Genomic DNA, 26,205 nt, shown 5'->3' with positions numbered 1-26,205 from the left:
ATAACCCCAGACTTTTCAAAGATAAGGCCACATACATTTACCTTTATAAAACGCATGTGCAGTCTCATTTGGAATAATAGAATAGAATATGAGATTAGATAGAGAGATGAGATGAACTGTGAAATGCAAAGCATTACAAATAATAATAAAAGACTTGACTTATAATTGTTAGTTACCAGGTCATAAAATTAAAAAAAAAATGTTGTGTTGATGTTCGAAAATTTTTTTTTTAAACAGCAAAATTAATAAAGTTTATTACTAAATTATTTCATCACTAAGTAATTGTATTAACTAAATTATAATGAAATATGTTTCGTTTAGTTTGATTGCTACTTTAATTTTTGCTGGTTATGTTATTAATACAATATGGAATTTAGCTGAAATTTTTATACCACCCGAATGTAGTCGTGGCGAAAGATGTTTTACCTCTTATTTAGCTTCTAATCCAGTACAACATTTAGTTCTTTATACATCTATAAAAGAGAATCCATACAGAGGTGGCATATCAGATGCAGCAGTCAATAAAGTTCATACATCCTTAAAATTTGACTATAGAAAACCGGCGAAAATGTAAGTTATATGTTTTTCAATTATTTCAATAAAAGTAGCATAAAAGAAGTATTAGGGATTATTAAGTATTGGGTATTCTGACAGAAGGGGAATGATTATTTTTTCCAACTTTTACTTTTCTGAACAATATACAGAAAAAACTAATAAAACATAGTCAAGAACATCATACATCAATTTTTAATAAGTTCTGTGAGACAACTGTAGGTATATAGGAGGATAACTGGTACTCCAATTGCAATTAAAACTAAAATGCAATTCGTCTTTTTGGTATGTATAGCGAGTCAAGCAACAGATAGCATTTCCAATGGCACAAAAAGGCATTTATATTCTCATTAATCGGATTCTTTTGAATACTTTCTGATGCCAATTAAAGCTCTACCAACACTTACATAATACATAATGGTGGTCTGTGAGAGAAAAGATTGCGAATGGATCCCTCCCACAATTATATTTCAGCAAATTTGAATTGTATGTTTAAAAACAATTTCAGGTTTTTAGTTACATGTTCAATGGTAAACACAGTGGTGATTTTCAGCAATTCTGCCATCATGATAGTGTTTGTAATTTTAAATGAACATTTTCCAAAGAGTGCACTGTAATGAATAGAATACAATTACCATAAATCATAAATGATAAAAATAAGCGGGTGGTTTTTCAACAATTATATTTACGAGACATTTTGCATCATAACCTAGTTTGCAATTATTTATATACAATACACCAATAGTATGAAAAAGAAATGCTCACAATTCGTTACTAAACTAGTTTGATTATGTAAATATGAGTTTATGTGAGCATCCTATATATGTATTCATCCATAGCAGTATGTCTAACAATATTTTTCCTCCCTTGGAAAATTTAACTTTTGGTTTCAGGGGTGTCACCTTGGACTGGTTCTCGAGCTACCATGTGAATAGGCAACATTGTATAAAAATTTATGGTTTCTCTAGCTTAACATCTATTGTAAAATTCGGTGTACCGCAAGAAAGCATTCTTGGACCCCTACTCTTCCTAATTTATGTAAATGACACGCTAGAATTATTTAGCTAGCGATGATGTTGGCCTAATTGGCTATGCCGATGATACAGCTCTGATCTTACAAGACTCAACATGGCAAAATGTGTTCTGCAAAGCTGAAAACGAAATCCTCAAAATATCTAACTGGCTAAAGCATAACTTATTATCCTTAAACATTTCTAAAACCAACTATATATGCTTCCACAAATCCCAAGCCAACCCAAGCATCCTAGACAAAAGACTAACTTTTTCTGAACAAATCTCTACTCTATTGCATGGCTTCTTGGGGCAATGCTACTAAAACAAAGCAGAACGGGCACAAAGATCTGTTTTAAAGGTAATGTTTTGTAAACACTTCCATTTCCCTACTTATTCCCTATACAAAGAGGCTAAGGTCGTTACTATCAGGCAATTATATATTTAAAAAGCCATAACTTCCTACCATAAAACATTTCAAACATTTTTTATCCCGAAATAATACAAGACTAATTAAAATCCCTCATTATCTTGTATAAACCAGTTTTGCTCAACATTTTCCTGCATTTGCCTTTCCTTATTTATTTAGTCAAGTAAATAAAGGGTTATTACTATTAAAATTATTATTATTACTTAAAGGCCGGCAACACATTTCTTGCCACACCTGTTGTTGCGGATGTCCATGGGTGGTTGCCTCACCTCTCCCCATCCCGTGAGCCTCTTGCCCGTTTGCCCCCCTCTCATTTAAAAAAAAGAATAGCTCCAAAATATTACTTATATGTCTAAATATAAATTTTAAAAGACATCCAAGGATATACTGCATTCCCTAGACTATGACTCCACTGAAGCCTTGCTTAAAATAACCCACTAAGATTTTTCAAAAAGCACACTCACACAAACACATCACACACGCACACACACACACATACTGTGCCAGATCACTACTAAAATCATAAATAAACATCAAAAACATAATAATGTATGTGCTTAAACACATAGGATAATGGTTACTTATAACATATTATATTAATTCAAGAAAGGAGTACTTTACTTCTATCAAATAGTTTCAGAACTCATTTAAAAATTTAATTTGAAGCTCACTCATGAACCTGTTTTGTAACTTAATTGTATGTTCACTTGTTTTCCATGATAATGCTGCTAATTTTGTATTTTGATGTATCCATTTTGTCAATAAATATATTTTCTTTCTTTCTTTTTCATTTTTTTTATTGAGTGCTGTAGAATATAGTAACTATCTTCATTTTATAAAATCAACTAGGCTTGGTCTGTAAGAACACAAGTAACTAAGTTCTGGGACCATATTTTAATGTGATCCCTTTATGTTGAATTAATTTGTTTTTCAGTGATTTAACCCTTAAAATTCCAAGACGCACAAGGAATAATGGTACACTGTTTATGCATGCAGTTCTTTTAGATGAGAGACGTCTCTATGATGACTTCATTGATATTTTTCGGAATGAAGCCATTTATACTCTGCCGCTAGTCACATACATGGATCAGAAAGATGAGACATTTAATCTTCTTCAAGGCAATGTATGTATTATTTTTTGTATAATTTTCAAATAATATCTACCACAGAAACTTGATGTCATCAATAAAACAATGCTTACTTATTATATATTCATGTTGACCCTCAGTATGAAGTATTCCTCTCTAATCTCATTCATCAAACCATTTGTCTAAAGTACACAAGAACAGTTTCTACAATGTGAGTGGTGGTAAATCATAGATATGTATAAGAGCTGCAAATATAAGTACCCTCATTTTGTGCCACCATAGATGTGTCAGGAATAAATCTTCAGATATATATTCTAATGGCAAAAGTCTTATCTTAGGCGAAAGTAGCATGTTTTGTCAACTCTTAATAGGCTGCAGTAGCAAGAAGCTGCCTCTTACATTCCATAAATCTCCTTGTGTAGGTTAGCTTTACGTGCCAGGCAGTACAACTCAAACTGTTCCAGTATCAACGTTTTGGACCTGATTCATGCCAATTCCAATTTCCATCAACATTAGATAGTGTTCCATTCCTCCAGCAGTTATCATTAAACATTATTCGAGAGTGTGTTATAATAATGACTGACAGTACACTTTAAAGCTCCAAATTTTTATAGTAATAATGGTTGAGCACTTAAACTAAAGATTTTTAAGTGTTATTGAAATTAAGTGTACGCAAATGTCTTGAAATGATTTAAGAAAAAAATATGTCTTTTAAATGTACTTCTGGCTTTATCACTAGTTTAAGCAAAAAAAAATGAAAATAATAACATTTCAAACACTTGCAGAATTTAAACTTCAAATTCATATCTTCTTGTGCATTATAAATAGGTTGATTTTAATGCATTTCAAAAACCTCTCACCTCGCTCACTTTCACCTTGTATGGCGACATTGATTACCTTTGGAAGTATTGGAGGTTTTAATGGATATGAAAATTAGCATAGCTCTAGTTATTGTATGATTTTTTTTGTAATATATTTGAAATTAAAAATAAATAGATTCGTTGAGTAACCTAGTTACTAAAATGTTTATTTTATTTTCTAAAGACGTGTGTTCTTTGCAAAGTTCCTTTTATTATTTTATTTTTTATGGGAAACACAATATTAGTAGCTAATAAGTAACACAAATAATTTTTTCCTTAACCAATATTATTATTAATTTTCAATTTATTTATTCAATACTAACTAAAACATAGAGCTTAATTGATAACAACGCGAAAAATGGGAACCTGGAAACAATATGACAACAAAATTTTGCATGTAGTTATATTATATACATTAATCAGTCAGAATTATTATTCTGAGAGCACCAATCCTAATATTAAAAATGTCCGTATCACCATAGTTACTGTTGAAGTTATTATACACACAAGATACAAAGTTATTTGCTGAGTACCTAATTCTCCAATTAGTACACCCAATCTAAATCCTGCGAAAAAATATTACTTAGAAATAAGTTGTAAGTTGAAGAAGTAAGTTGTTGATTACGTATTATTTTATATAGCAACATTTGATCTCTCAAACCACCTCTTTATTCCAAGGTATTTAGATATTTTATCAAATGCCTTAAAATAGTCGGTATAGATAGATTCTTGCGTCGCTCCTTCTCTCTCAGAGCGCCATTTGTTTCCGAAGCGATAGTTGTGCCTAGTGTATTAGGAATGACATGAAAAAGAATTCTAAAGGAATCAATTTTAAGAAAACAAATGCCTCTTATGCCTTTTTATACATGGTATCAACCTAGATATCCGTGGCGCTGTAGACAAGATCCAGTAATTTACAGAGATTAGTCTCTGTAAATTTCCGTATAACCAACCCGTGCTGTTCTTACGTCCCGTAAATAGTAATGTACCTGAGGGATTGACGTTCAAGTAATAATATATTGTATTTAGCTTAACTAAAAAGTTTGAATTGTTTAAATAAGTTTCATTCCATAAATAAAATAAGTTCTATCAATTTAAAGAAACACGTACCTACAGATAATAATTATATACAATAACTCTTCAGTTGGATTGGCTTAACGGCACGTTAATTAAATATACCGACTTGTGGAGCAAGTGCGAGTGTTCGCTTGAATTCATTTTATTCTCCATCATTTCCTATTTACCGTCCAATTCCCAGTACGCCAGTAATGTCGCGCGTGAGCTATCCCAGGTATATATATGATTGATCCCCGATGGCAATACATCTAATATCGTGCATTGTTGTATTTTTTATCCACATCCACATCAATATTTACACCCACAACAAACCGGACGAAGCCGCGGGCACCGTTAGTGTAGTAATATTTATGTGTAAATATATATTGCAGAATGGACAGGAAATCAAACCAAAAAAGATTGTTAAGCCCTACTCACACATTTTCAAAGTTGCACCATTGTCCATACTAACAGATGATTTGCAACTACCAGTAAAGAAAATTCCTGGGGAACTGTATCCCTATGTCAGGTAAGTAATATAATATCGTCAATATATTTTTTCTTACATGGCATACATTTCTTATATCACTTTATTATTATTGTCACTCGGTTGAAGCCACCTTTTCTCAGGTAAGTGTGAAAGTATCAAGTTGAATATAACATCAAATACTATTAATGTGTTGTGGTTGTATCTGTTACAAATCAAACAATGTTATGAATCTATCCAATTAAAAGAGACACTAATTTTAGGGCTAATATTTTAAAACACAGAGAAATAATTTATATGCCTTTTGCCTTTTTATAATGAATGTAGGCGAATAACTAGGTTTCGTGCGTACCAGAATAAAGATCTTTTCCTTTGTGATAACTTGCTATGAAAGATTGCAACGGTTTCCCGTTGCCTTCTTCTTCAAGATTCTGCAAACTTTTCTGATCAGTCGAACAATCTGATGAAATGGCAGGAAACTATCGAAGTTTCTAACAAAATAAACACGTTCCAAATTTACATTTAATAAATTAATTGACAGTTGTAGAGACTGCCGTGATAGACGTGATAACTTAGAATTTTTACGGTCTTACAAATAAACGTTGTATAAAGTTATACTTAAGTATAAAACAAGATTATTTAAAATCCTTACAAATAAACTGAAAATAGACTATATTTATTTATTTATTATTTATTATTACAAGGAAACATAACAAACACATCACAACTGAACAATATAGGAAAGAAATACAAAATATAAATGTAGATGCGTCCTAACACATGTTTCACAAATACAATAATAACAAAAAGAAAAATCAAAGGTATACAGTCACCAAACGCAAACATTCACAGAAGTAACTAATTTAAAAGATGTAGACAAATGAAATTAATTAAAACTAAACTTGGGGCAACGATAAGAACGATTTTAATTTTAATTCTAAACTGTGTCTGAACACAGCAGGGGAGCACGAAAATATGTCGATGTCGAGAAAACTATTGTTGTAAGATTTACACATTCTGTGTAATGGCGCGCGAAACCCAATGTTTGTTCTTGGGGACGATAGCTCAAAAGTAATGCATGTGCGGAGAGACCTGGCTGGGACGTGAAAGCCTACGAGACTGAGGAGCTCAGAAGATGTCAGCTCACCAGTACATATTTTCTTTAAAGTTACACAGTCTGTTATAGTGCGGCGCTGACATAGCTGAAGAAAGTTGTATTCAAGCAACAAATCATTATAGTGGGCTCGATATCCTTTTACACGATAATTTAATGTGCGTAAGAACTTTTTTTGAACAGTCTCGACTCTTTTTTCGTGGATCACAAAGAGCCAATAATTTGCGCTTTTAAGTTTATATTTATTTCCATTAGCATAATATAGGACATACATACCGACAGAAATAATTATTAAATTTATGCAACTGTTGTGTAATAAGGGGTATTAAAACACGAATGTGGGTTTAAACACGAGGCGAAGCCGAGTGTGATAATAGTATCACATGAGTGTTTTAATACCTAATTATCAACAGTTGCATACAAAACTTTATCTACACCCAGAATATGAATCCTCTAAAAGATTCTGAAACAGTAAGCTTACTGCTAACATTATAACAGCCAGCCCTAGTAGTAACCTAATATCATCCCTTACTGATTATATACAAATAAACTAAGTATTAATGAAAGAATTATTAATTTTAGTAGTAATTTACATTTTGTATAGTGCAATTATTAAAATTCACTTGATTATTATGTTATTTTGCAGCGTTTAGAATATCCGGCGGTGTGCTGTCAAAACTTGAATCGCTCATTTTTCAATGGCGGGGTTTCGAATAACCTACTTTTTTTTTACGGCGCGCCATGTCTTGGTAGTGTGGAACGCGCGTAAACGAAAATGTTGTTTTTTTGAAATTCATACAGATACCACGTATCGAGCAATAAGAATGTGGCTGTTTGTTGAAACTCTTTTTGCATGAAGACATCGAAAAAAAAAACCAAGGAGTGTTGTTATGAAATTCAGTACAACATTACAACACTCGTTTGGATAATGTAATGGTTATTACGATATTGGGTGTTTTAATGTTGGTAATAAGCTAACTGTTTCACAATCTTTAATAGAGGATTTAAAGCATGGGTGTAGATAAATGAAAAAAAACAACGAGACGTCATACTGCGCTGTTGCCAAACCGAATATCTTGACAAAAATGGAAGAATAGTTATATGGGAGTAATTCTGCGTTTATTTGTCACGAAATATTCTTGAATTATTCTCAATTTATACAGAATATAACTATACTTTGTATTATTGTGGAATAAATGTGTAAGCAAGGCCGCACACCAGACGTAAACTTGTGTTAAGCTTACTATGGCACCATATTTAAGGCGTGCCACATTTAGCACTCCTGTTTTTCAAATTCAAATATTTTTATAAAAAACTGATTTGTAATTAAAAGAACATGTTATTATCGTCATTATAATGTATATTGTAGGGATCCATTATCCAATATTGATATGTATATGAAATAGTTTTCGAGTTACGCTAGCTTTAACGAGCTTAAGGATTGAACAAGAACCGTCGACTACTACCTCAATGCTGCGCCCAGTAGGGAAGTTGTTGTACCTCATCTCTCTTGCTTTCAATAGCCGTCACCCTACCATGTGTTATGTATACAAAATATCGCCAGCCGTTCAACAAAGCCGTACTAAAAGCATAGGCATACCAGGAGCTTGTGTTTTAGAATGGTCTCCTAAATAGGCTAGCAAGTAAATAAGCCTTTAGTTAGTTGGTTTTGAGCTGTCACCTTTATTAGGGATCGGATGGACAATGGCTGACTTCCATATTTCTGTGGCTATGCCTTTTAAGTACGAGTGCTAAGATAAACGCGTTAAAATCGTACAGGTCTAAGAAGACGCAAGAAATACAACGTACAACTTTTTTTTTATATTCAAATTGTACTAACTAGATACAAAAAATATAGTTAATGAAAAAGCCCTATCCTAAACTTTGGTTACGTTTGTAAAGTCATTTATGTTTTACTTGGTACTTTTACCACATATGTAAACGTATTAAGTATTTTTTCGTGCACCTGTATATAATATCTAAGGCATAACAGATACACGGATGTATTGGAGAGCAGTTTTGTGGTAAGGCGACAATCTCACTATTTATAGGCCCACATGGGTTACAAAATGAAAGATCATATTGAATTTCACGCAAAAACTTACATTAACTATATTATTTTCACCAAACGGGTGATATATTATAACATCTTTTTTCCTCATTATAATCACATTACAAATCGTATCTATATCGTCTGACGATGATTTTGAATTGGTGGAATACACAATAGCACTCTTTTACATGAAGGCGATATCGATATATATATATACTATATAGATATATATATATACTATATAGATATAAATATTGCTTGCGTAAAGCGTATTACTTTAGTGTGCGGCCTGTCTTATAGAACGAATTCGTAAAGTGAAGTATCAAAAGTCAAACTGAAATATATACACAGAGCAGACAAAGATACATTTTTGTGTCTTCTCTTTGGTTGCGCTGTTGCCGAACCGTGCATTTTGACATGTTTTTCACTGTATTTAGACATAACAGAAGAGAGAATGCAATATTTGATATAATTGTCAACAACTTTCTTGTACTATTTTCATATTAAAGCAAGCATAACCATACTTAATATAAAGGTGGAATAGAGTTATTATAAGACATTTTTATTTGTAAGGCTGTTACTATTTAAATTTGAAATTTCATAATGTTTATAGTTAAATTATGAATTTCAATTTATTTAAAAAAAATATTTTCAATAATATATTAATCAAACAAAAACACTATTTCAATAATGCACAGTATATACACATGGAACCTTTCACTAAATCCATTAAATTTTAATTATAGTTTTATTAATGTTGCACAATACGTCAGATTTATGGCTACAGATATACTGCAATAAGCATTTTGGTGACGAGAACTCACGTGATTTCACCCATCCAAAAAGTGTCTAGTAACTACCTATATATGTATATTTTTAAAATAATTATTTATTGCGTGCGCCAGTCATGAACCCATAAGATTGTCCCCTGCGAAAAAGTGCCCAACGCGGCTTATGATGTTTTCACTTTAAAAAAATAATAATTTGAAGTTTTTAAGTTGTAACAATATAATATATGGACAGGATAGTAACAATTTAATTTCAGAGTTCGAAATGAAAAATTCCTGCCAATCATACAACACAATGTGTTGAAATCCCGAATATCTGATTTGGAACTATTGAGAAGCAATACATCGGAGGTGAATGTGACAGTTGAGATATCTCCAACGTCATACGGTGTGTTGCGGCTGGCGCTGCACGTGAGACTTGCCTTGCTGCAACTGCAGAGTCTGGGCTTCAGCGAGAAGGATGTCGATGATGTCAAAGGAATTTTTGCTGATACCAATTTATATTTGCTGTCGGCGACTGTCTTGATTGCTAGTTGTCATGTAAGTATATGTGGCTTGATATGTTATTATTAGAATATTATATGATATTGTTATGTCGAATGCTCGCGACCTTGACATGTTCCGAAGAGCTTATCCACCCGATTCCTGCCGTCGAATGCCACCATCTGGATGTGTGGCGTTCCTCCACAGTGCAGTTTTCAAACAAAGCTGTGGAATGCGCTTCCTTGTGCAGTGTTTCCAGAACGAACGGTCGTGTAAACCTTCTTTAAAGGCCGGCAATACTCCTGTGATTCCTCTGGTGTTTCAAGGGCATGTGGGCGGCGGTGATCACTTAACATCAGATGACCCTTACGCTCGTTATTCCTTTTCTTCCATAAAAAACCTTGTTTTTGCAAACAGAGAAATCGTTCTGGAATGATCCTTATCCGAACATAATAATAATACATTTGTGATCTTGGAGTACCTAATGATGGATAGCACCTTTTATACACTTTAAAAAAAATGAAGCCTTTATTTCAATCATAGTCTACTACCAATTATCATTCTACCTTATATAACTAAACGACTAAGGTATTAAAACATGCAACTTTGGTAGCAAGAGGTTCCAAGTTCAACAGAAAACATTTATAATATAATGTCCCTGACTTGAAGTGCCTAGAGGGCAAAGGCGTCTAATTATCTCCAGTTATAAGTAAAAAAAATGAACTCTCATAAAAGTTTGTATTTAGTCGTATGTCCGTAGCATTATGGAGTATGGCTCTCCCCTCTGGTCCGTCCTATATCAGTCAGCTCACTTACAGTCCATACAGCTGTCCTTTACTCGGCCCCACAATTATATTGTCCGAACAGAACACGTTTACGGGTTACGTATACTTATATTTTTGGTCTACATCATAGTTTCTCAACCTTATTTTGCTCACCGCCCACTTTGAGAATATGTTTTTTTCTAGAGTATTTTCGTGTATTTTTTTGCCTTTTTAGACCAAATTTTTGAATCTACCCACGCCCCATTTGCGTCATCTCAATGCCCCCTAATTTTCTCTGGGTCTTCTACTGCCCCCCCCCCCCCCAGACATTCGGCTTTTATAAAAATTATTAATTAATTTATAATAAGTGAATTTTAGCAAAATTGTCAAATTGTAAGTAGAGGTGAGTGAATTGTGAGTGAGATTGCTTGTGGCGGTGACGTGGGACGGGTTCCCTATCCTAAAATATGGTCGAGGGAATCGATGGCTGGACCATGCGTGCGGCGTCATGCTCGTAATCGACTTGCGGTGCCAGGATGATCGTGTTACCAGACACTGCTTTATGTTTTCTAAATTAATGTTAAATTAAATGCTCGTATGATACCTTTATTTATTTACAGTATGTGTGGATTGATGCATCTACTGTACTTAATAACTGTTGTGTGTTTACTTATAATTTATATTTACTTTTCGTGACTTATTCGTTTAAGGCTTGACTATTTGACGTTTGAGTATTTTTGTTGCATAACTTTACATATATTGTAATTGAAATGATTTGTAAAACGATGAAGCTGTAAATGTTCATTTAAAGGAGTGGTAATGAGTTTCTTTATCTTATTAAAGCTCAACCTTCTCCGAAGTGCCGGTAAATGTAAATAAAAAGAAGAATATTTTTGACATTCAAAAGTGTCTCTCCCTTTACCTACATGAATAAAGTGATTTAGATTTGATTTGCATAGGATCGTAAACGTCTTTGTAGTTCTTAACACAACGGGTGTCCCACTAAGCTAACAACCGATCTGTGGAGCATGGGTTTTGTAGAAGAGGTGAACAAACGAGCGTACGGGCCACCTCATAGTAGGTGATCACCGCAACTCATACTCTCTTATAACACCAGAGGAATCACAATATGTTGCTGGCTTTATAAAGCGTCCAACAACGTAGTAACGAAGATCGAGCCGGGGGCTCCGTGGTGAGAGACAACGGTTCAACGTGTTGCGACTCCGAGCGACGCTTCAACGTATTGTCTTTCACTTGCTCAAGTTATATTATAATGTACTCTGTGATTCCATCTGTGATCTGTGGTCACAAGACCGGCGGAGCCAGTACGTTTATGACATTTTAAGGTTTGTTACCGGATATAGAAAAAGTCCCGTGATCGATCTCCCCCACAATGAACAACACCAAGAGCTGATTCCGAACACCGTTCACAAATTGGGATTGTTCTCTTTTGACTTTTGCATTACTGTTTTCCTTTAGTACATATTTATACTTACATAAAGATACAAAAATGATCTAAGTAAAAGTTAATATGTCTACTGTTTTTAGGTCAATCACTGCCACTAATGAGTGAAAGAGAAAGTAACCCCTAATATAAATATTTTTAATAGTAGAATGATCATACTATCTGATCTTAGAATTGGCCAATAAGCTTTCGTCGTGAAATACATTGAAATTTATAATTCTCTGTGAAGCTGTTGATCTAGTACATTTGTTTAAAAGTATGTATATGGAATCTCAGAAGTGAGGGATACAACAATAAAATGTATTAATGTTTATTTCAACTTTTCAGTTACTATTTGATTTCCTGGCGTTCAAGAATGACGTGTCATTTTGGCGAAGCAAGCGTTCTCTGGCGGGTCTGTCGGCTCGCACCGTGCTCTGGCGGGCGTTCTCACAAATTGTCATATTCTGCTACTTGCTGGATGAGAAGTCATCACTGCTGATACTTATACCATCCGGTATCAGTGCGCTGATTGAGGTATTGTATATATAATGTGATATTTATATAATTATTGTTTGGTTCATAGCGTTTTCTTTTAGATTTCGCCAATGACGAGTGCTTATTATTAATTTGAAAGTATATATAAAGTATAATATAAAGTGGGCTTCATGAACGAACAAGGTCACGGTCAGAAACTAAGAAATTAGTTATTGCTGAGATCATTGACCGCAAAGAACACTGTTGATGTAGGTGTATAAAACATAACATAACAACATTTGTATAAGAGGCAATATGGATACTATCCATTTATGTACCCAACACTCTTTTTACAAGGACATCTGAGCGTTGATTCACTGCAGTTACGTAGGTACGTAGCTCTTAATAAGTTTGTTCTCCAAATAATTCGGGGAAGAGTGGACTGCATATACTTAGCGCATAAGCACACGACTGTAATACGAGCCGTCTGTCTTCTAAACTCTGTACTTGAGGTAGCACCACAGTGTGATCTATTTGCCAGCTCGATGGAATGTTTGGTCAAAGAATGTAAGAAAAGATTTGAGAGTATGATGCCTGTAAGCTCTATAAAATAAGATAACTAGTTTATAATTTTCATTGTTGTTTTCTCTTTAGTATTTTATCTTTAATGTTACATTATATCTTTAATAAATAAATAAAACATTTAATACACACACAATACATACAAAGGGTTAGTTGGTTAAAAGATAAACAAAAACTAGTTTGATATTATTTTGGTTAATGAATAAACATAGAATATTTAAACAAAAGGGGAAAAAAACAAAGGAACTTGTTATATTCTGTTTATTCTACAATTTTGTGTTTCATAATTTAACATGGCAGCTCAGAATGAGCTTGATGACACGCAATGAAAGAATCAAAGAATGAATGGTTCAAAAATAGAAAACGATGAAATCATTCTAAGATATGACCCAGTTTTGATATTAATACGCTCAATGCATAAAAAAAATTAATAAAGGTAGTGTATATGGTAACTGTGTTAATGTAATCAAAGTGTGAATAACGTCACAGCTTAAAGTTCTGTTGTTATACTTCTGTCTAAATTAATTATTTTATTGATCGGTTGTTCCATTTCCGAGACTGCAACTCTCCTTACCAGTTAACGTGAAAGTACAGACAGAACGTTTTATTTTTTTCGCTTTAAAGGTTTTGCTAAATAAACCTTTATATAAAAAAAGATATGTGTGTGTGTGTGTGTTTGCAAGTCACACACGGTGAAAAATATTGAAAAAAAACAAACAGTCGCTCCATGTAAACTGTATATTTATAAATACATAAAAAATATATTTTTGCAATAATTAGGATTATTGAAAACAAATTTCACCTTTTTCAATGAGTATTTTTAAACAGAGGTAGGCTACGAGAGATTGAGATAGATATAGAGTATCAGGATAAATGTAAGGTATACTTTTTTAACCAAATTTAAAAATTATTTAATATTTTAATGTAAACAATAATATTATTTAAATTACAAGTTCTGCAGCTTTATAAACCTCATATACGTCGCTTAAGCCATATATTTTTTCACCTCCATCTCGTGTGCTTACTAATTAATAACTCAAACTTACTATTCACAGTTAACAAGTCGATGTAAACCATGCCTTTTTAAATGGTGACATAGAGATCTTACCACAAAATCAGCTTTATATCCAACTATTTGCTATAATATATATTTCCAAGCTTGGTTATGATCCAGTAAATGAGACATTATGCCTCCATTTTCTTCTAAGTTATCTATTATATAACCGTCACTTTCATTCTCATTTGTATCATCAGTCCGTGAAGATGGAGCTATTAATATTATGCAGTGAAGAAGAACACATCAAAATACTGACGTTTTCTAATGTTTCCTGTTCGTGTTCATTAGCACACAGTTTCCTGATTTCAACAAGTTTATTTTCATGTGGCACAAAAATTTCCTTAACATGCCTTTTAATTGTTTGACATTAGGGTCTTCATTATAACCACGCATACGTGTACCCCCAAAAATCATGTTGCGCGGCGGCCATCTTGGATTTCAAAAATGATCCAAAATTCGTTATCTGCACCCTCGATAAACTCGGATAGGATATTATCCATATTGTTGAAATCATAATTTTGGTCGGCGGCCATCTTGGATTTCAAAAATGATTTCAAATTTGATCTTTGTACCCTCGATAACGTCGGATACGATATCCATATTGTTGTAATCATAATTTTGCGCGGCGGCCATCTTGGATTTAAAAAATGATCCCAAATTCGTTCTCTGCACCCTCAAAAACTTCGGATTCGATATCCATATTGTTGAAAACATAATTTTGCGCAGTGGCCATCTTGGATTTAAAAAATGATCCCAAATTCATTCTCTGCACCCTCGAGAACCTTGGGTAGGATAGACTTTAATGGCCAGACAGGAGAAAGCCTGCCTTCTGGCCCTGTACCTTTTATATATGGAACTCGACGAAGCAAAAATGGAAAGGAAACACTAATATGTCTTTTGAAAACAACCTCTACATCCTAAATAGCAAATTTAGAAAGAAAAGTTCAAGGAAACGGACATGGTTATAACCAGGGGGCAAAAACAAAAATTCTCACCAACAAACCAAGGTTTTTTAACGATTTAAATGTTGTGAACAAATTTAATTTAAACACAGGTCAGGGCAGATCTCACACCACGACATACAAAGACACAAAGACTCAGCAGGAACATAAATGTTAAACTGAGTATTAAAACCTAGAAGAAGCAGCAAACAAACTGTCCGAAAACTTGCAGACTTTGACAAGGAAACTAGGGACCTAGATATCCAAAAGAAATATAACTGGTTAGAGACTTCAATCAAACTAGCAAGAAGTACAGGCACTAATAACGAAAAGAAGGAAAGCTATTTATCAACAAAAACAAAAAATCTCCTTGAAGAAAGAAAACAAGTAATCAGTTCCAGAGATACAGAGGATCGTAGAAAACGTATATCAAAGTTGAGTAAAGATATAAAACAGAGCATGAGAAAAGATAGAAAGCAGAACAGAAGAGAGAAGAGAGAAAATAGAAAAACAAATCATTAGAACAGGGGGGAGCAAAAAAAAGCATATAAAGAACTTTTAGAATATAAAGATTGGGTTACAAAAGTTAGAAATATGAAAGGAATAAAACAGAACAGAAGAACAGAGATAAAAGATATCGCTACATCATATTATAAAAAATTATACGAGAACAGCCAAGACGAACATGGCGAATCAATAGTACTAAACGATGACGAGGATGAGAGCGTACCCGACATACTACAGCGTAACACGCTGCTTCCACCTCTCGTACTATGTTACGAAGAGTTATTAGTTTTTGGCCATTCTTTCGATTGGCATTATAAGAGTAGGGGTGTTTTTTTTACATTTAAGTCGGTTCGATTCCCAGACGAGGCAAGTAATTTTTAGAAAAATCTTTGAATGCAGAATTACTAACTTTTAAAAATAACATAAAGTCTTATTTCAGTAAAATAGCCTATCTTCGATATTTAAGGTACTTTCCCTTCATGTCCCATAACTTTGGGACACCTGTATAGATTTTAGCAAGGCTTTCGACTCTTTAAGTAACAATAAAATAAATATTAAAGCAAGTACATAATCAATTAAATCTAAAGTATTCAACACATGCATTCTCCCTGTATTGATGTACGGAAGCCAAACATGGGCCCTTACTAAATTGAACTTTAAGAAATTAAATATATGCCACTACTAAATGGAGCGAAGCATGATGGAGATTAAGAAAAAAAATACCGAGTTAGGTTAGAACACACCAGGCAGAGCACAAATGTTCGAGACATAGGAAGAAATATCAGGAAACTGAAATGGAGAAAGCCCATTGGCTGGGCATATGAGTAGGGAGAAGGAGAAGTGGAACAAAAAGGTCACAGAATGGTATCCTAGGAATGGCATTAGAAACAGGGGAAGACCTCACTAAAGATGGGAGGACGACCTGGCCAAATTTGCAGGAGTGACCTGGAGCCGGGTTGCCAAAGAGAGAAAGGAGTGGAAAAGGTTGGATGCCTATGCCAATTAAGTACTGAAGAGTACCTGGATTTTATATAAGTTAGATATAAGAAATTGTATTCTTTTTAGTTGAATAAAATGCTTTATTATATTATTCAATTGAATATACTAAACACAGCAGCGAAGAGCAGCTAACTGTTTCTCTCTCTCGCTCGGGTACACTCGGCGGTCCCGAGCTCACCCGATCGAGCATCGCCTCAACTCCCTCCCTCCCCAGAGCGTGACGGATAAGAAGTGTGTGCGCTGCACCAAAAGAAGTTTTCACTTCAACATTTGTTCCAGCTATGGAAGGTGACGAAGGTCTTTCACCTGCGGGTGTCACTGGGCAGCGGCTGGGGCCTGCGCGTGTGGCGCGAGCGCAGCGCGGCCACGGAGGAGGCCGAGCGGAGCACGGAGCGCGCCGACGCCGAGGCCATGCGCTACCTGACGGCGTTACTGTACCCACTGTGCGCGGCCGGCGCGCTCTACTCGCTGTACTACGAGCCGCACAAGAGGTGACACACAATATCTTTTAATACTACATCTTCGATACTCATATATAAAACCTAGGTTCACAATTATTACAAAAGTTACGTCAATATCGACGATCGAATCTTTCGCACATTTCGTCGGCGATGTATTTTGTTTTAGCAATGGAAATGTAATTGTTTAACAAAATGATTAAAAACGTCGAGTTTTATAATTATGTTAATTTAAAGGCACACTTACCTGAAATACGACACTCAATCCTTTTTAAGTTTGAATATCCTGTTATTTGGACAGTTGTTCATTGAAGACTTTGTTATTGAGTGACGTTGTTTTCAAAGCGTCGTCGAAACATAACTGACCGAAAACTAATAGAAGCGTAGCCAGAGTTTTGCTTCAGATAATTTTGGTGCGTGATTTTTAGTCTAGTCAATGTTCGCAACCAAAAATTAAAATACCGACGGCCCACATATTCCTACCAACGAAAGTACAAGGAATACCAGGCCCAAGGGTGTCGTAAGAAGCGACTAAGGGCTTTTTAAAAGTGGGAGAGTCACGCTGCCGTCTTATGACGTCAACACAATCGGGCCAGACTCGTCCGGGTTACTTATCACACTCGCACAGAATACCGGCGTGAAGTAGCGGCCTAGATCCGCTATGTTTCGCATAGGTTAGTGTCGAGGACCGGAGTCCCAATTGGTTTAATCGCCAACGTGGCCCCCGAATATGGACAGCCACACGCCGGCCTGATTGTATCTTCTGCTGACTACACATCCTGATAGTTACCAAGTTTCTGTCGACGCCCGCTCGGAACGTTCGACCATTGCCTGGTCAGGAGTGTAGTGCCTATCCAACGCCCACGTCGCAAACCACCAGCGACCCGCCGCGTTTGCCACTACAAGTCAGGAGATTGGGATAGGATGCATTCCTTTTTTGCATCCTACCCTTGGGGCAAGGTTTGTTTCTACAAGGCAAGTGCCTGCGCTGTTGCACTAGCCGATGTGATACTGCAGGGCATGGATATTCTTGTACCAAGCTCTGTAGTACCGATCGGTGGCAGATCACAGCCCTGGTTCGATGCGTCAGTCAAAGCGGTCAGATACTGAAAAAAAGCGGCGTATCAAACATGGTTTGCTGCGCTGGGCTCAAAGGATCTAAACTGCAAACTTCTAAAGAGGAAATATAACCGTGTCTCCAGATTCTTTAAGCGGCAAATCGCCCATACGAAATTGAAGCACTTTGTCGAAAACGGCGAGCAGCTTTCCAGTTACCCGATTGGAACACGCAAGTTCTGGTCGTTCTCGAAAACTGCTCTTGGTAACTTCAACTAGCCGTCCCTTCCGCCGTTGCACATGAGGAATTACACCATGGCCCATACGGCAAAAGAGAAAGCCGATCTCTTGTGCACTCTTTTCGCCTCCAACTCGACTCTTGACGACAACGGAAAAATACCGCCGACCATCCCGCGGTGTCAGAGCTCTATGCCTGAAGTACAGTTCAGACAGAAAACTGTTAGGCGAGCTCTGTTTTCGTTGGATGTCAGGAAGTCGAGCGGGCCGGATGGCATTTCTCCAATCGTGCTTAGGACGTGTGCAAACTAAAACTGACCATAAATCATAATCCAGCGCATTAAAATTTGCGGCAAAGGACAGCGGAAAAAAAATGAATGTATACTTCAGTTAGAAATAGACTGATATTAAAATTTGTCATATCTGCTTACTTAAACATTCCGTCAATTAGTTCATTGGTGTCAAATAAACCTTGAAGTAATTATGGAAAATAACAAATCACGGACCATCTCGTTACGCCAACAAAAAGCCTCTTCTGATAAATCTAAATTAAAATCTTACCATCTGAAACATATTAATTTTTCTTATACTAAAACAGAAACGTTTATTCAATTTAGAACCGGTAATTGCCTTCCCGATAATACGACGGTATTATTGTTTTTGGAGGAAAACAATGGAATATAATCGCCAAATATCCCTTTATCCTATAAGGTCGGTAACTACAGCCGAAACATCAGGACCAAGGGTTTGCGATCAATATTCAATATCCGGATAGAATTCGCTTCTTCCGATCTTCGATATATACCTATTGGTGTATTGCTTCGTTGCCTCATCTGTTTTAACTAAAAGCATTTGAACTATTCTCATAACAATGCTTAAAGTAACGGAATTTATGTTGCAAATACATTTAGAGTTAAGATTTTAGAACGCTACCGAAGACATTTAATATTGCGCGCAAACTATTCGTATTGCAAAGTAGTATTTTTAATAGTTAAGTGTTGCAAACAAAAAATATCTTTTAGTAATACTTAACTAATATATGTCTTGGATTTGCCAAAAGTATTAAAGCTTAAATCCACATACTTAATATATATAAATATATTTATTTTTATTTCCAATATATACTAATTTTATTATGTATATGGACATATTTTTTTAGAGAATTTATTGATGAATGGTTTGACAGTTCTGTTGTGAATAATTTGACTATAACAACAGGGAGCATATTTTAGGAAATAATTCTTGATGTTATGAAATATTAACAAATTCGTAATAAACAGTATTTTATTTATTATGTACAGAAAAATGTCTGTCGGGTCAGCTAGTATACTATATATATATATATATATATATATATATATATATATATCTAATACATATAATGATTACTGATGAATTTACTGTTATGCTTTTTTGAAACAAGTTGGAAGGATTTGAAACATTTGAGTCATAATTATGTCTAAAAATTGAACATGTACTGGCATAAATATACTAATATGACAATGATAAACTAGTTTACATAATCCAATCTCAGTAACGGCCGTTCCCAATATACTATTGACATATTGAGATAATTATATTACTACCTTCTATTGTCAGTAATTAGCTGCCAATAATCTGAAGCTGTCCCAATATACCCGATAAGTCATTCTTATCGCCTAATATGGGACGCGTAAATTGCAATTTCCATACAAACTTCTATCGCTGGTAAGCTATACGTCGTCCCATTGACAGACAGCGTGTACGGATAAGGTGAGTTACCGTCTATAAGTTTATTGAAACAGAAAACTCAACGATAGTTACGATTTTTTATCTCAAGTAAGAGCTAGACTGAATATTGGGAACGGCCGTAAGGAGAAACGGATAGCCTTCCCGTGTTAATTTGCTTAAAGAAACAAAAAAACTATGAAAATAAGGACAAATTTACCTCCTGCATATTATTTACAGCAGGTAAACTTGTTTACTTGGCGTTTATATTGAAACATGCGACGCAATTTAAAGTTACTACCGTGCTGGTAAGTTGCAGAAGTTACCCTTTCGTTTTGATTCAAAACAAAAATTGTTAGAGCGAATAATTGAAAACTGTAATGAAGTATGGTCTGATGGTTTTTGTGTTACAGACTTATAGCTAATTAGTTTATCAAGTGGATTGGAACATGTTTATAATTGGAATAATTAATGAGGCAAGGTATCTGAATATTTAAATCAAAGATACGGATACATACTCTTTTACTCTTGTCTTAGCAATCCTTTTTAGACGTTCCTACAACAGAGATCTGGTAATAGGTGCGATGGGGGAAGAGGTGACCACAAAGTCTATGACCTGCAATAGAAATGTAAATCTTCTTCTCGGTGGATACTCGATACGATTTCTCGTCTCCTCTCATAGTACAGTATTTTCAAACACGTTAAAACAGCATCCTTTAAAATACTACATTTTATATCAAACTTATATAAGAAATTTATCAGTTTTAAATCACATATTTCTAAGATAAAGGGAAATATATTTTTTTAAATAATAACCGATTATGGTTGACATAATCACCCAAATATCTAAACGTTTGATGAAATGACCATATACTCTTCACATATCTATCGAGTTAACTTATTATAATACGATTGAGTCGGTGGGTGGTATAAATATTAATATCACTAACGTTGCAACCGAAAGTATTTAAGTATATTAAAAGTTCTATTTCGTCTTATCGTGGTATCAAATATTGATCACTCAGTTTTAATGATCTCACCAATCAGAAACTTGTTTGTAGTGATTAATAGTTTCATGTTTTCTTTAATTAATTGTGATATTGCATTAGTAAATATTGTTTTTTTTTTAATATTCATAAGAGGGGCGAACTGGCAAGAAGCTCACGTGAGGTGGGAGTGGTAGGCAACAGTAACACCAGGGGTCAAGATATGCCTTGCCGGTTATTTTTATAATACTTTTATATATTTTTTACATTTATAAAACATTTAATGAAAAAATCTCCTCGTAAACTTGCTCTGAAAAGCTTACGAAATGTCGGGTCAACTCAAATAAAAATATGAATATAACATTTACGCAAAATGTAATATATAAACAGTTACAATTACACGCGTTTTAATCCTTAAAAAGTGTTTTATTTGAATGTGTAAAATCGCCTTAGTCAAAGAAAATACTATTTATAAAACAATTATTAGGATTAAAAGTATTTATAATTTTGGGTACAAATAATAGATACGTACTATATGTATGTTACGTTAGCCTTCCGCAAGGGCATTAAAAATGCGAACTATTCACGAACACGATTTAAAGTTATATAATCAAAACAAAATGGTATTAAATAAAATTAGTGTATAATTTATTCATATATATGTATGATAAGGTTTGATTTGAGTGAAATTAATGTGAGTTCATGGTAATTATATTTGGATTGGCAGATCTCATAATGAAATTCAGGGTTTAAGATCAGAGGGTTAATCTGAAGATATTCATTAAAATGATGTTCGCGAACGGGATTATTAAACCTCACAGCAATATTGCTTTATTGTTTATTAATATGTACAATATTAGATACTGTGTCAAGATTTAGCTTCTTACTTCATGATGATTAATTTTCGAAATAGATGATGTGTTTCTACAAAGGTATTCATCTTTTTTATTTCATGGGTTCGCCTGTTTTATAAAAAAGCAACAATATCACTTTATTCATCATCTGTTGGGTCATTATGTCATATATATACCTGAGTATTGCGTGACAAATTAAATACTAACTGACGCTGTAAAAAATAATCTGATTTGATTTGATTGGTACTGATTAGAACTGATACCTGATTCCTGCCGCCGAATTTCACCATCGCACGACACGCCACAAGTTAGGATATCATCCCCACCATCTGGATGTGTGGCGGTCCTCCACTGTGCGGTTTTCAAGAAGCTTTCTCCCTCGTATTACAAAGCTGTGGAATGAGCTTCCTTGTGCGGTGTTTCCGCGACGATACGACATGGGTACCTTCAAAAAAAGCGCGTACCTTAAAGGCCGGCAACGCTCTTGTGATTCCTCTGGTGTTGCAAGAGAATGTGTCCTCGTTTGTCCTCCTATTCCATAAAAAATAAAAAAAATCTTCAAAACCAATTAAAAGTAAACATGTTAATAATAGTTTATATTGTATAATTATTGATAAATAATTATATGATGTTTGAAAACTGTTCATGGTGATACTATGCAGTTATTTTGTATTATTTCTCACGACGTTATCAAAATCCATTTTAATAAGTTCGTTGTCCGTTGTTGATATAGCGAAGGCCTTTGATCGAGTATGGCACAAGGCGCTCCTCTCCAAACTTCCATCATTTGGGCTTCCCGAGAGCTTGTGCAAGTGGACCTCCAGCTTCCTCACTGGGCGTAGCATACAGGTCGTTGTCGACGGATATTGCTCGAACCCGAAGCCCGTGAATTCTGGAGTGCCCCAAGGCTGTGTGCTGTCTCCCACGCTGTTTCTTCTGCATATCAATGATATGTTGGACATCTCCAACATTCATTGCTATGCAGACGACAGCACTGGTGATGCCATATACACGGGCCATGCAGGTCTCTCTTGGGAAATCGTCGACCAGTGCCGGGAGAAACTTGTGTCTTCTATCGAGTCCTCTCTTGAGAAGGTCGCGGAATGGGGAAAATTGAACCTTGTCCAATTTAACCCCCAGAAGACTCAAGTTTGCGCGTTTACCACTAAAAAAACCCCATTTGTCGTATCACCGCTCTTCGAAAACACTTCCCTCAAAGCCTCGCCTAGTATCGGAATACTGGGTCTCGAAATCTCGAGCGATTGCCAATTTCGTGGTCATCTGGAAGGCAAAGCCAAATTGGCTTCAAAGAAACTGGGCGTCATTAATAGAGCACGGCAATACTTCAAGCCGGCCCACATACTAGCGCTCTACAAAGCGCAGGTCCGGCCACACATGGAGTATTGCTGTCATCTCTGGTCTGGCGCACCCCAGTATCAGCTCGATCCATTTGACCGGGTGCAACGCAGAGCAGCTTGAATTGTCGGGGACCCAGTGCTCTGTGAACGGCTGGATCACTTGGCGTTGCGTAGAGACGTCGCTTCATTGTGTGTCTTCTACCGCATTTATCACGGGGAGTGTTCCGAAGAGCTGTTTAACCTGATTCCTGCCGCCGAATTCCACCTTCGCACGACACGCCACAAGTTAGGATATCATCCTCACCATCTGGATGTGTGGCGGTCCTCCACAGTGCGGTTTTCAAGGAGCTTTCTTCCACGTACTACAAAGCTGTGGAATGAGCTTCCTTGTGCGGTGTTTCAGGGACGATACGACATGGGTAAGGTACCCATGTCATGTCCAAAAAAAGCGCGTACACCTTCCTTAAAGGCCGGCAACGCTCCTGTGATTCCTCTGGTGTTGCAAGAGATTGTGGGCGGCGGTGATCACTTAACAACAGGTGACCCGTACGCTCGTTTGTCCTCCTATTCCATAAAAAAAAAACATGGAGTATTGCTGTCATATCTGGTCTGGCGTACCCCAGTATCAGCTCGCTCCATTTTACCGCGTCCAACGCAACGCTCTGTGAACGGCTGGATCACTTGGCGTTGCGTAGAGACGTCGCTTCATTGTGTGTCTTCTACCGCATTTATCACGGGGAGTGTTCCGAAGAGCTGTTTAACCTGATTCCTGCCGCCGAATTCCACCTTCGCACGACACGCCACAAGTTAGGATATCATCCTCACCATCTGGATGTGTGGCGGTTCTCCACAGTGCGGTTTTCAAGGAGCTTTCTTCCACGTACTAATACAAAAGCTGTGGAATGAGCTTCCTTGTGCGGTGTTTCCGGGACGATACGACATGGGTACCCACAAAAAAAGTGCAAAATAAATAATGGTAATGACATTCCACTTGTTAGTTCGCCTGTCATCGTGTGAGGCAAAAATAGATTTGTTACAGTTGCACATTTTTACATAAAGATCATTTTCTCAAAAATGCATGTAAATATTGTCATTATTTTCGAAGAAAGAACACGCGAAGTATCGTATTTTCGGACAAAGAAAATCAAATCCATTGCAAGAGCGTTTTTTGAATTTGGAACATTACAGTATTTACTTGACATTCACCATTGACTTGTGTAGCTCCTCCATCAATAACCGATGCCCCCTGTTCCAGCTGGTACTCGTGGGCGCTGCACAGCGTGGTGAACGGCGTGTACGCGTTCGGCTTCCTGTTCATGCTGCCGCAGCTGTTCGTCAACTACCGGCTGCGGTCGGTGGCGGCGCTGCCGTGGCGGGCCTTCATGTACAAGGCCTTCAACACCTTCATCGACGACGTGTTCGCCTTCATCATCACCATGCCGACCGCGCACAGGGTGGCCTGCTTCCGCGATGATCTGGTCTTCCTGGTCTACCTGTACCAGCGCTGGTAGGTTCCACTGAAAAATTAATAATCTTAAAGTAAAGTAAAGTAAAAGTGGTATTTTTTTTGCACAGGATGCCGGCTAGATCATGGGCACCATAACGGCGTCTATTTCTGCCGTGAAGCAGTTATGTTTAAGCATTATTGTGTTTCGTTCTGAATGCATTACCATAGTAAGCATTTTAATTTTTTAGGAGAAAGTGTTTTATATTCGTGAATGACGAATACTTACTGGACAAACTCTTCGTGATGTTAACTACTGGGGGCTTTCATTTAAAATTTGACGGCACATATAAAACTGCTGTCGAAATACACACATTCAAAATATCTACAATCACATACACCTTTATCTTTAGAATTTTTTCCTATTAGCCTTATCCGACGTAATAATGAAATCCGTCTATTTCGCTGTTTTTTAAACTAGTGTTATTTTTTACAAAGGTTTAGGTAAATTTGTTAGATTTGTTTAATAGTAAACTAAATATAATAAAACTGGTCTAATATATTATAGAAGTTGCCAAGTTTGGTCAATAAATTGAAATTTTTAATGAAGTAAGTATGCCGGTCTTTGTGACCTATATTCTCAAATAATATAATACAAAGAAGCCTCCCCATAGTAAGTACCTAGATAGCATATATCGCGTCTTACGACACACTTGAACTTGGAACTTCCCTATTATTAATTCCAGATTATTACAAATTCGTGAACATGATGGTCTTCACTACTGTCTTTATCAAGTTCTTCTACACCTATTATTGTAATACTTTGCAATTGATTTGTAAATATGTTTTTTTTTGTTTTAGGTTATATCCAGTTGACAAATCTCGTACGGACATGGCTGTCAGTATGGACGAGAATCCAGAAGAACTGGAACCAATCAAACAGAAAGAGGAATAGTCTGAAGTAATAACCAATCGAATAAGACTCTTATATAAATTATGTAAAATATATTTATAAGAAACTAGCTGACCCGGCAGACTTAGTACTGCCTCAACCCATAAAATAAAAGGCCTAAACTTAATAAATTTAAAGCTTTCTGATAAACTATATTTTTTGTTTTGTTTTTTGGTGCGGTTAGGTTCAGAAATTTTATTTCTTGACAAAAATAGAAAGTTAACAGCTGTAGGTAATCTATCAACTATAGTAACTAAAATTAAGTTAATTTTTTTACCTCCTGAGAAACTTAGAAAGACATAAAAATTCAAATTAGTTAATAATTTTAAAATATTATTTAATTTGATTTCTGATCGACGGGGGACACATCAAACTAAAATCAAAATCGTTGTTTTTATTTAATTCCGAGCATTTTCATATTTATTCACCTTTTAAACCTCTGGACTTCCACAAAAATTCA

The 26,205-nt window shown here is 35.5% G+C and overlaps 1 protein-coding gene across 1 annotated transcript; it reads left to right on the top strand.

Moving 5' to 3' along the window:
- The first annotated feature begins 218 nt into the window (after positions 1-218).
- On the top strand, positions 219-25,895 carry LOC126969553 (lipid scramblase CLPTM1L). Its single transcript, XM_050815067.1, has 8 exons — positions 219-570; positions 2,928-3,117; positions 5,390-5,526; positions 9,697-9,979; positions 12,479-12,667; positions 16,973-17,184; positions 24,605-24,856; positions 25,655-25,895. The coding sequence occupies exons 1-8, from the start codon at positions 302-304 to the stop codon at positions 25,746-25,748; spliced, it is 1,626 nt and encodes a 541-aa protein (XP_050671024.1). The 5' UTR covers positions 219-301; the 3' UTR covers positions 25,749-25,895.
- The last annotated feature ends 310 nt before the right edge of the window (positions 25,896-26,205 follow it).

Source organism: Leptidea sinapis, chromosome 18 (genome assembly GCF_905404315.1).
Source record: "Leptidea sinapis chromosome 18, ilLepSina1.1, whole genome shotgun sequence".
NCBI lineage: Eukaryota > Metazoa > Arthropoda > Insecta > Lepidoptera > Pieridae > Leptidea > Leptidea sinapis.
Note: the sequence above shows the minus strand (reverse complement) of the source record. Positions and strands in the feature narration are given on the sequence as shown.

Bases quoted from the DNA above. Each gene is read 5' to 3' on its own strand.
- LOC126969553 (XM_050815067.1), top strand. From the start codon at position 302: ATGAAATATGTTTCGTTTAGTTTGATTGCTACTTTAATTTTTGCTGGT. The intron at 12,668-16,972 runs GTATTGTATATA...CATTTGTTCCAG, and splicing joins GTATCAGTGCGCTGATTGAG to CTATGGAAGGTGACGAAGGT. The intron at 17,185-24,604 runs GTGACACACAAT...CCCCTGTTCCAG, and splicing joins TACTACGAGCCGCACAAGAG to CTGGTACTCGTGGGCGCTGC.